At 38.0% G+C, this 12,352-nt stretch overlaps 1 protein-coding gene across 1 annotated transcript in view; it reads right to left on the reverse strand.

Moving 5' to 3' along the window:
* Positions 1 to 2,647: 2,647 nt before the first annotated feature.
* Positions 2,648 to 12,352, reverse strand: part of LOC107723769 (general receptor for phosphoinositides 1-associated scaffold protein-like) — a 19,454-nt gene continuing 9,749 nt past the window's right edge. The window contains exons 4-8 of the mRNA XM_016532482.1: positions 9,192 to 9,294; positions 7,137 to 7,230; positions 6,468 to 6,534; positions 5,315 to 5,381; positions 2,648 to 3,638 (exon numbers count right to left, since the gene is read on the reverse strand). Of these exons, the coding sequence (XP_016387968.1) occupies positions 3,133 to 3,638; positions 5,315 to 5,381; positions 6,468 to 6,534; positions 7,137 to 7,230; positions 9,192 to 9,294 (837 nt within the window). The 3' untranslated portion in view covers positions 2,648 to 3,132. The remainder of the gene's footprint in view (positions 3,639 to 5,314; positions 5,382 to 6,467; positions 6,535 to 7,136; positions 7,231 to 9,191; positions 9,295 to 12,352) is intronic.

Raw genomic sequence — 12,352 nt, forward strand, 5'->3', positions numbered from 1 at the left:
CACTTTGATGAAACTTTGCTCAAGCATGTTAGAATGACAAAACTAGCATTTCAGATGCCGTGCAATGAGATCGGTCCGTTGGTTGGCCCAGGAATGCTGTCCCATCGCAAAATCACGTCTTTTTTGATGCGCATTAAAGGGGTCATATGATGCTGCTAAAAATAGCATTATTTTGTGTATTTGGTGTAATGAAATGTGTTTATGCGGTTTAAAGTAAAAAAAACACATTATTTTCCACATACTGTACATTATTGTTTCTCCTCTATGCCCCGCCTTCTGAAACGCGTCGATTTTTACAAAGCTCATCGGTCTGAAAAAGCGAGGTGTGCTCTGATTGGCCAGCTATCCAATGCATTGTGATTGGCCGAATACCTCAAGCATGAGACGGAAATGTTACGCCCCTCACAAATGAAATCGCATCATATGACCCCTTTAAGGAATTTATTCGGTAAAAGTGTTTCCACTTTATGCGCATGTTTTCTTATCCGATAAGAAATTTATCCTAGTTAGTTAAGCGCATAAGTTTTTTATGCGCATTTTTTTTATTTTTTTTAGAATTTATGCTCATCTTGGCGTTAACATCCAGCGTCTTTTTATGCGATAACCCAAAATGCGCATAAAAATAGGTGAATGGAAACATAGCGCGGTGGTTGGTTCAGCATTGCTTAAAGTATGTGGTTGCTAAAGTGCTATAAATGGTTTTTAGCATGTTCTTTTGCGTCTGTTTAGCGGTTGCTTAGCGGCCTAAGAAAAGGAGTCGCCTCTCAAGTCTTTGACATATTGATATTCTGTCTAACAGAAATGCTTCATGTTGCTTCTTTGATGCAAATACTCCATGCTAGTGATTTAAAATATCTACTAGGCCAAAGTGAATTCGAAGTATCAGTCCTTTTTTAGAAATCAATCAAGCAATTACATGCTAAGTTTAACACTTAGAGATAGTGATGTAGTTTAAACCACAGTAAACTTACACATGAGCACAACTGCAAAAATTTCACAGGCTAAAAAAAGTCTATAACATTTTCACCCTCACACAAAACTCCCAATCACCTGTGAAATTTTGCCTAACAGTAAATGTGACTGCACCTTAAGAGCAATAATTATACCCTTACGAAAATTAACCACGGTTTTACTACAAATAAAACCAAGAAACCATGGTTACTATAGTTAAACTATGGCAACCACAAATTAACCACGGTTTTGCTACACTAACCATAGTTTAACCATGGTATTTGTGGTAAAACTGTGGCTATACAAATGGTAATCAATACACCAAAAAACCATGGTTACTACACTTTTACTATAATAAAACCATGGTTAATTTTTGTAAGGGTAGTAATGCTTACTTTAGCAAACATCATTAATAAGATATAAATATGCATATTAACAAACTTGAGTGCCCCATCTCTACCAAGCTCCCATCTCTCCTGCCGTGCTAATTGCACACAACCACTGTCAGCCCATTGTTTTGCCCAAGCATTAAAAGGCCCATTCATGGCTTTGCTTTGGGTCCCCTTGTCTCCTAACTAATTATGCATTCAGACTTTTTTTTTTTTTTCAAACTATGGTCATGGCATGAAATGACTTCAGCCTTCGAAATCTGCTTCAAAACCCAATTACGTCTTCAGCTGACAAGTTACCCACACACCCATCTCCATAACCAAAGACAAAACAATAGCTAATCAAGACACAGGCAACTATGCAGTACTGACACCAGCGACCATCCAAAGAGGTTCTGACGTAACGGGCACCGGCTGTGAAGGCAGACAAAAGGGAAACGACGTAAAGAGGGCAAGAGAAAATAGAAGGGGGAGAATTTCGTGACCTGGAAGGTCAGGCTGTACACTGGGGTGAGGATGCGGTTTGTGTCTTGTCAAAGCACCATGGGGGGATGTGTTTGTGTGTGCAGGCAGAGGGCAAGGGTTCAGCTCTGACCTAAAAGAAGAGAATCGAAGCTTGTGGCCTGGAATCCTGGGGTCACTCTTTAGATGCACATTCTGATGCATATTCCTAACAGCAATCCACACATTCCCTATAATGAATTCGTTTGACATCACTGAAGGTCTCTCAGAGTCCAGCATCAGCGGAATGCAACCAATCCCTTCATACTACAATACACACAGTCGCTGCCCCATAGGACGATGTTGTTTTTGAGGTTAGGAAAGCACATTAGGGTGTAGTCTTTTGTATGAGCTGCCGGTATCGTAAGTGCAAAGAAAAATATTTTGGAAAGAAATCAAAGACATCTGCGCAATAAGAGCACTTGTGCTCAAATGGCAGGGAGTTTAGTGTGAAGTGGACTTCAGGGAAAATAACCTGAGCATATGTATTCAACATAGAAAAGGGCAAAAAACGTACTAGAGAAATTATGAGGGGAAAATACCATCCTTTTATTTTCAATCTACATTTTCACAATTTAAAAAAAAAGTTCTTTACACATACATGCCAAAAAGGCACTTATTAAATATCCTTCAGGACCAAAGTATTTTCAGATATGATCTTCAATTATGATCAAATAATAAAAAAAAAAAATCCTTCATTTTGTACATCTTCAATTTAAAAAAAAATTACAAAACGGAAAAAACAAAACACAGAAAATAAACATTAAATAAATAACTTAAACATGAACAAAATGTACAAACATTTGCTTCTTGATTTAGGTGCAAAATGTGCACCAGGAAATAAAGTTAGACAATGTTAACAAACTAGTTAAAGGAGTTGACAAAGTGAATAAGACACACTGGTCCACATTTTTGGGTCTTGTTAAATGTTATATTATTTGTTACAGAATTTTAAACAATATTCCAGCGACAAACAGACATCCACATCTACTTTCGGCATTTTAGACTAATCTGAATACTTCAAGTCTAAAACTAATATTTAAGTTGCCCAACCAATCTTTAGCTAATGTTTTGTATTCAGATGCTTTTGGCACACTTAAAATTATGACCAACTTGACCAAACAGGCTCTCAGTTTTTCTCAGAAAACAAGATGAAAACACCGTTTTATCATCACTGGATTCTTTGGTTTATCTTGGCGTCCACTTTTGGTCTTCAGTTTCCTTTTCGCTCATTTTAAACATTTAGTCTTTGGCTAAGGGAGTCTTTGAATTCTCAGTTCGCTTTTGTTTCTCACAGTTTGCTTTCCTCCTCTTCCAGGGGTCGGTTTAGTCCGGGAATGAACTTCAACAGCCTCCGCCTGAAGCTCTTCTGTTTGGGTTTGCGCTGCAGTGTGCTGAACCCTCCGCACTGCTGTTTCTCTCCGTTAGGCACCGAGGATGACGACGGCGGGCCCCTCAGGTAACTGCGTGTGCTGGCGCTGCGGGTCAAGGTGGTCTTGGCAGTAACGAAGAGCTCGCTGGCGGGTCGGATGAGGCGTGGACGGCCGCTTTGAGTCTTCTCTTGGTTTGAGTCGAGCTCGTCGTTGCTGGCGTTGTTGGAACGCTCCCCCTGGAAGATGCAGGTTTGGTAGAGTGGGTCATCCTCAGTTGTGGCGGCACTAAGATGGCTGATGCTGCTGCTCGTGCTCCCGGTGCCACATAACGCGCGCATGGCCGCGGGGCTCGGAGCTCCCAGACTACCGTATAAACCGGCTGACTCCAGAGACTCATACACAGCCACATCACTCATGACGATGCCTGTGAGATTGAAAACAGAGAGCTAAATTAACCTCTGGAAAGGTTTTAAAGTGCCCCTATTACTGATTTTTGAAAACGACCCTTCATGCAGGGTGTAACACAGCTCTAAGTGAATGAAAACATCCTGCAAAGTTATCTGAAAGTGCACAGTGTATAAAGTTATTGTCTCTCAAAAGAAAGAGTCGACTGTGAATCAGTGAAACGAGTCGTTTTTAAAACTAATCCCAAGCCATCAACATGAAATATTAGCATATTTCCCACCCACTTGTTGGTCTTTTCGAGTTGGTCTGAATGAAAATGCAAATTCATTCTTTGCCACTAGGTGCTGCTTTTGGAGCTGTAAAAATAGCGGTTTCCCCGGTAACGCTGTACACAAAGAAGCACTGCGCTCACAAACGCTGCTTTATCAGACATTACAGGCATGATGAAATGGAAATGAATTTGACCAATCGGACCAATCACCGCAGATTAGCATCACGCAAAGGAGGGGTTTGTAAAAATGAATCGTTGAGTGAATCGTTTGGGAGTCGTTGACGTTGAGCAAGTAAGGTAAAAATAAATGCATATTATAAGACAATGAAAATGTTTTTTGACCTTGCATGCATGTCAACCTGTTGTTGGGGACACCCAAAACATGAACCTTTCATAACCCATAATAGGGGCACTTTAAAGAAAAATTACTCCCAGTTTTAAAATAAGTCTTTAAGGGATCCTGCAGGCTAGTAAAGTATTACCGTATTGGTCCGAATATAAGACAACCCTGATTATAAGACGACCCCCCTTTTTCCAGATGTACCTTTTGGAAAAAGGCTTTTTAAAAACCAAATCTTGTTTTTTCTCAGAATTGAAGACATTTTGTCTTCAATTATTTTCATATTGCATATTTTTCCTATTTTAATTTTTATTTGGAAAGTATGGTAAAAACTAGTCAAATGTACCAACAATCACATTTAAAAAATATATACTTTTTGATATACCATTAAAAAAAAAAAAACAGGTAGCCCATCTGAATTAGGACATTTAGGCTATCCATCTAATAGTAGCCTACCAAAATCTTATTAACAGTAGAAGTTAAATCTTACTGTAGTCTTCAAATCTGGGTACTGTCTTACGTTTTAAAATCACAAAGGGAGTTTGGTCCCATCAGGCTAACGTGACAGTCACGACTCATGCAGCTGTAAGCTTTTCTTTTTCTTTTGTTTTTACTCGCGATCTTTACAACACGCATTACATTCCACAGTCTATGATTACATTATGTATATCATGGCACACTCGTTTTATGCGTATTTGGCACCACCTATTGTTGTGGGTGTATTATTGACATATCAAAGTCTAGACCCTGAATATAAGACAACCGCGTTTTTTCAGATGTATTTCCAAGAAAAAAACATCGTCTTATATTCGGGTCAATACGGTATGTTGGTATGCTAAGGCATTTAGTTTGAGCTTAACTCACACTGGAAAAAACTAGCATGTGCTTCTAAATATGTTTTTCTTTATTTACCACACTCTCCAAGTCATCGATCACAACATTGTGCTAACAGGAAGTGTTTTGTGTGATACAAATACATACAGAAGTGTGCAAATGTCAGGCTGCCAACCTTTATACGTTATTGAAACAAGCTCCTTCAAAGGCCTGGTGTAGTAAAGATCGCTATCATGTGCTAAAATCTCACCATGCACAAGCCGCTGCTCCTGCACCATTAGAGATCTGTATTCATCCCATTTCTCATGCAAGGTTTGCTGGAGAGACAAAAAGACACAGTAAGAGTCATTTCACGTGTCATTCTACTAGTCTGTTCATTTACTTTTTCCCATCATCATCATCATCATAATAGAGAACAGGGAAGTGTGTGGTCAGTGAGGTCAGACAGTTCTCAAGTTCTCTATTGCTACTTCTCGCATCAACAAACCATCAAATTTGAACTCATTGCAGAGTTCTTTGTTGTGTGGGTCCATTTTTTAATCAATTATTTTCACCAAATATGATGAAAAGAACAAAAAGTTGCTTTGTCATGAAACTAATAAACTTAATTTTTGTATTTATTCTGGTATCTTCTGTTTTTATCTATTTTACTGAATCTCATAATAAAAAGGGATGCACCTATTTTACAATAAACAGATAGCAAAGAGCAGATTATTATTTTTTTATGTTATGGCAGACAACTGTTAAATTGAAAATATTAAAATGTTATACTATTTCATCTAAATAAATGAAAAATAAAACATTAAACTAAAATAAATTGTTTTAAATTCTAAAATCAAGTTTAGGCATCACAACATTATAATGTACATTATGAAAAATGGATATTAATTTTAAGGTTTGCAAAAAAAATTAATTTAGCATTGTTATTAAATTATTAGTGTTTTTAAATATGTGACCCTGGACCACAAAACCAGTCACAAGCAGCACGGGTATATTTGTAGCAATAGCCAACAACAAGCCTTTGTGCCAAAACGTATCTCTCAAATACCACAGAAGTGACAACCAAAATGAAACCGTATTATAGTTGTATTTAAACTTTATGGCCTAGGCATCTTCTTTCACATATGAGAATGTCATAAGGAATGTAAAAATGTGCCTCGCTTCGTGTCGGACAGCGCTATGTCAGCTGTACTGTGGTATGTGAGGATTAAGACTGGCCTGTCACTGGAACAGGTGGGTTTGTGAGAGGAAACAGGTGTGGTCGGCGCTAGTGCTCGGTGCCAGACCGGGGCAGCGGTGTAAAAGCTGGGCTTACATTACAACGCTTGTAAACGTCTCCGTATACGAGAGGACACGCTGCTTGATTCGAGCATGTCGGTGTACATGTGGTCCGAGAGACTTACCTTTAGATACTGCAGTCGGGCTTCCAATTCTGCTTTTCGTATTGAGTCACTATAGACGGTTTCTAGCCTAGACACAGGAACAAAACACAGCATTGCATGACAAAGTCACTTCCTATATTGTGCGGTATTACACTTCAAAGCCTCAATCTATTAAACACAAAGTCAAAGAGCTCTTTAAAACAGACTTAAGACCACAACGTGTCTGAATATGAGCTTAGTGGTAATACAAAACTCCCCAGCCCCCAAATGTATATCATTTCAGGACCGGCATTGGTGATATGGATATGAAGCGGGAACCTCTTTTTAATGGGCTGCTGTAAACTTTCTCATTTACAGCATAACCCCATGCTTAAAAGTGGAAATAACTGGGTTAAAAGCCGTGGAGAGGGAAGGCATGAACTTCTTTGCATTCATGTGGTTCACATCACTGTTCTCCACACTTTATAAATGGAGGTTCATTTTCACTGGCCTTTTATCTTTTATTAAACAGGAAATAAAAGGGGGAAGGAGAGTGTGGTTCCAATCAAGTAATAGCAGATCTAATTTTTCATGCTAATCAAAAAAGACCACAGGTACACTTGGAACAATTTAGTTTTAATTGAAACTTTTAAAGCTTATATTCTACTTTGGAGGAAAGAGTAACAATTTCGCTTATTTAGATCTACATACCTAATGCTGTTGCCTGATGATTTAATGAGCTGGACGATTTCTTTATGGCGAAAGCCTTCCACAGAAGTGTCATTCACGCTGGCAATCGTGTCTCCTACAAATCCAAGAAAAACAGTGTTAAACTGAGAATAGATCTGATTGGACATTGTAACAAGTAACATTGTGTACATTTTTGTGTTTGGCCTTAAATGGACAGTTCAACCTAAACCTGTATTTTGAAACCTGACCCATTTTCTTCCAAGGAACACAAAAGGAAACACTTATTGTGAGATCCCATTTCCACACAATGAAAGTGAACGGTGACCATGACTGATACGCAAGAGTTCACAGGAAACATTTTCAGTGATCACATTCAATTTCACTCTGTTCCCCACAAAAACCTATTAAACGGCTTCTGAACATTTGAAATATAATGCCCAAATTGCATTGACTACTTTTATGGTGCTTTTGACCTTTTTTGAGCTTGGCATGCACCATCCACTTTCATTGTATGGAAAAGCGCAGCGTGAACACTCTGCTAAACATTTCTGTTTCTGTTCCACTGAAGACAAGTTATACAGGTTTAACCATGAAGGAACATAAAAGGTCATGTAATAACTTTTTTTTCTCCATTACAAAACTCAACTTGGAGGATTTGGGAAGACATTTCACTAAAGTGTTTTGGGACACATCTGCTGGAGAGGGGCTGGATTGCGTACATCAATATGTAATGAAATAATTCCTTTTCTCCTTGGAGAGATTTGGATTTTCTTGTCTAAGAACGATGAGATCATGTGCTTTTGAGAGATAGGCCAAAGACGACAACAGCGCAAAGCATGCAGGGAATGCAGGAAGCGAAACCAACACACACGCACAGCAACTCCGAGTAGGAGTTCCTCTTTACCTCTGATCTGACATCAGTTTATCTAGGAGTTGTAATTGTTATATTTTGGATTTTGGGGAAGATCAACTGATCTCAGAACAGAGAAACAGGTATTTTAGATGCAGAACTGTTTATTCTTTGAAAATTATAGAAAAGAATGCAGATTCTGCATATAAAATATCTGGCAAGTGGTAACAATTCATATAAGCCTGAATAGGGCATTATAGGACAATGACACAGATGTATTTTTAGAAAAGTATTTGTTCTACTTGTCAACTTGTTCTCTAAACTCTAAATACAGTTGCTAACAAGTTTCTACAAGGACTAAAACTACTACAAAATGCAAATTCAAAATTTGTGGTCAGTAAGTTTTGTTTTTGAAAGAAAATAATACTTTTGAGCAAAGATGTATTAAATTGAACAAATTGTAAAAAAAAAAAGAAAAAAAAGAAAAGAAAAAACAGGAAGTTACATTTTAAAATATATTAAAACAGAAAAGAGATATTTTAAAATTTAATATTTTATAACAATGTTTTTACTGTATTTTTGATCAAATAATAGCAGCCTTGGTGAGCATAAGAAACTTCTTTAAAAAAAAAAAAGTTTTTTTTTTTTTTTTTTTTTTTACACTTTTAGAGATTCACAAGGGAACCCATGGCTCAATTATCTTCTAGATTTTTAATGCTTAAAATTTAACAACTCCTCTTCATTTATACCAAGTAAAAGATTTATGTCAAGTACAGTAAGAACCTGCTAAAACAAAAAGGAAACATTGTTCAGAAAAAAAAAAAAAAAACGACCCACAAAAAAAAAAGCCACAGAGTGACTAGACAGTATCCGGTTTTACAGTTTGAAAGAGTAAAAATCCATGTACAGTCTACGTGGGTGCTGCTCGGTGATATTTGCTCTTGCTTAAATAGCAGGGCTGCCACTCAACTGTCATGGGGTTGACAGATTGATGAGATCTTCAAGAGAGAAAGCAAGCCTTCTGAAATATTACTCCTATTCACACAGACTAATTTTACAACAAAACAGGATATTCAAGAGCTAGATGAAGGAAACGGATCTTTATGCTTTAAAACACAGTAACACACTCCTTGTGACCCCAAGGACCACTCTGTTCTAGCCTCTGTGTCAAATGCTGGTTTAGAGCAGGAGCAAACAAAGGGTGGTGTTAATGTGAGCACACTTACCGACTTTAAGGCCTGCAAGTTGGGCAGGACTGTCTTCGTGGACTTTGCAAACAAAGGTGCACATCTCCACTGAGTTCTCACTCTGGTGATGCAGCCCATATGTCTGTAGACACACACAACAAAATAAAAAATAAAAAAACGGACTGTAAACAAAGATGTCTCGTCTGCAGAGGGTAACGTTATTTATAGATCTGCAATCAGATTATACTAAAGTAAACAAAACGAGTCATACGCTCGCAAGGTGTGCTCTTGTTCTTGTTCGACGTAGCATTGCTAAATCAGGTCTGATTGGGTTTCCACAGTGGATTAACACCATACTGTGCTCAATGACGAGAATGTTGACCTGCGCGGCTTCACAAAGACTGACTGACAGACTCAATGGCTTGAAGGATGCTGAACGTGAGGGATGGCTCCAGGTGGTTGACTCGCATGCAAACATCTTTGATAAACAAGCCACACCGAAACTGGGCCATTTTTGTTGTCGTTTCAACGTTTGAACTGTAAATGCAGTTCATCACTAAACCACACCAAGCCATCTGGCTGAGGCTTACAAAAATGTGTGACTATTCAGCAGTTTACATTTCAGCACCATGAGAGTTAGCAAAAGATACAGCCAGTTTACTTGGTGTCAAAACCAGTTTTACTTCTGTAATGTGGCGATTTCCAAATAAAAAATATTCAATTATTCAATTCAGTCAAAATATTATGTTTTTCAGAAGTGAAGAAAGTTACATTTACTTTGAATATATTATTTTATATAAGTTGGTCGGATGGATATCATATCAGTGACTCTACATAGGACAAGCAGTTTGCAAAATGGATAGATAATAATGTAATATAGTATATTATAGCGTTGAATGAGGAGTAATATAATATAATGAAAATTAAAACAAAATATCAGCTACTCTATACAAGCAGTTTGCAATATGGATGGATAATATAAAATTTTAATAGTCAATTAGGTAAAAGAAAATAAGTAATTTTAATAGTAGAAATAAAAGGTAAGTCACACCAGTAAAATCCTGTGCCTCTCCATTTTACAATAAAACAACTTAGGTCAGCTGAAGGACTAGCAACTGGATCTGTGTAAACTGTTATGGATAGAAAGAGGCTAGAACAAATCATAGTGGTGTGAGATATTTCAGAGAATGAATTCTAGGAGTTAAAAACACCATGCACTTCTACACAGCAAGAGAAGTTTAAAACGGAACAGGAAGAGACTTAGAAGCTGATGTTTTGCATATCGAGTCTCACTGTTTCCATTATAACTGTAATCAGTAGCTCATGTCTAAATGCACATGCTGATATACTAAAGCCATTTGCATGTTGGTGCCTTTGGTATCAGTGGTACTTTGGTTCATGGATGTGTGCAGATTCAAATGAGCATCTGACTTTGCTGTTAGTTTCCTGATGTGCGTGGAGCCCAAATGTTTGCTATGGCGCACAATGTTTTCATCAGTCACCACAGAAACACGCTGTGGCTCCAAGATGCTCTCACGATGTTCACTTTCACAATGAATGACAATTTCTTGAGAGTATAACATGCGTAGGAACGCCTTATTTCAATAGCTTTGAGGATGACTGATGTTGCTGCTCGCTTCCCATGCAGAAACCCAAGGCTGTTGTTGAGGTTAACAGCTTCGTAAGCTGAGGATACTGTTAAACCTCATTCTGTCAAATAGAAAAGGTGAATCTGACTAAACTTTGGGTGACTCTTCATAAAGGCGGTCTTAAAGGAATAGTTTACTCAAATGACTGTTCTGTCATCATTTACTCACCCTTGTGTTGTTACAAACCTCAACGACTTACATCATTCAGTAGAGCACAAAAAGAGATGTTTCAAAGAATGATCACGCTGCTCTTTAACATTACAATGAAAGTGAATGGGGACTGGGGCTGTCAGCTGCCAAAAAAGCACCAAAAAGCAGTTAATAGGGCCTTTCGCACCGCTTTAGTTCCAGAATTAAATGTACAGTACTAAAGTACTGGGACGATTTTGCGCAAACTATTTCCCAGTACCATTTAAAGGGTTGCATTCGCACCGACAGTGTGTACTAGGAAGTGACGTAAGCCGGTCGACAGCGTCGTCATTTGTGCGCGGCGTTCAACAACAGAAACAAAGAACAACAGCATTAACAACAGGAGGATGGAGGACGCTGTGATCAGAGCTGTGTTTTTGTTGTGTCTCGCGGGTTTCACAATAATGGACATGGAATGTCGACGTATACGTAAAGCGATTGAAAGAACGGAAAGGAGGACTAAGAATCTCCAACGACAACTGACAGTGCTACAAGTGCCTGCACTTCAGCGTCCGTCCATCTATCGCTGTTCTCCATACTTGCGAAATAAGTTGACACAATGTTTACAGTACGTTTACACGGCGTTTTAAATCATGGCGGGTGAGGGCGTTTTCATACACGTTTGGCCAATCAATGTCTACTTACATCACGATTAGTACCAGTTGTGCTGGTTAGACCCTGCTCCGGAGTAGGAGCTAATTTGGTTCTCGAAAAAGGCAGTCCGGTACTAAAATCGCACCCAGTTCCGGCGGTGCGAAAACGCCAAAAAGTGCATAATTAGTTCTGGTACTATGAAAAGGTTCCCACGGTGCGAAAGGCCCTATTGGCAGGTGTGGCAAAAAGTTAGTTTTAGGCCCTGGGTGGCACACATTAAACTTTGGTTTTTGTCATTTCCTCTTCCTGTTCCCCATCATTTCCTGTCTTCTCTCTTTGTCTTGCAGCTATTAAAAAAGGAGCAAAATATAAATAAATAAAACGAAAACAAATAAAAAAGAAAGTTGTAGTATTTGTTAAAAAAAAAATTTTTTTTTATTATTAGTCAAATTGAGAAAAAATAAGAAAGACTTAAGATTCTGTACTATTTCTAGACAAAAGCAAGCATTTAGGTCTCACTTTATACTTTATATTACATACAGTACTTTGCCAACCCAACCTCATGAAAAAAATGCAACTCTTTTACGAGGTGACATTTCATATGATTTCAAACAATATGATTCATAAATGTAAAAAAAAAAGAAAAACTGTAAGCATGAAGGTCCTGCACAAAACCTAACCAAATTCATACGAATTAAGGCCAAAGTATATTTTGGCCATGCGTGTTCCAATACAATGTAATTACAATGTAACAACATGCGTGTACAC

The sequence above is a fragment of the Sinocyclocheilus rhinocerous genome, unplaced genomic scaffold (genome assembly GCF_001515625.1).
Source record: "Sinocyclocheilus rhinocerous isolate Xijiao unplaced genomic scaffold, SAMN03320098_v1.1 scaffold905, whole genome shotgun sequence".
Lineage (NCBI taxonomy): Eukaryota > Metazoa > Chordata > Actinopteri > Cypriniformes > Cyprinidae > Sinocyclocheilus > Sinocyclocheilus rhinocerous.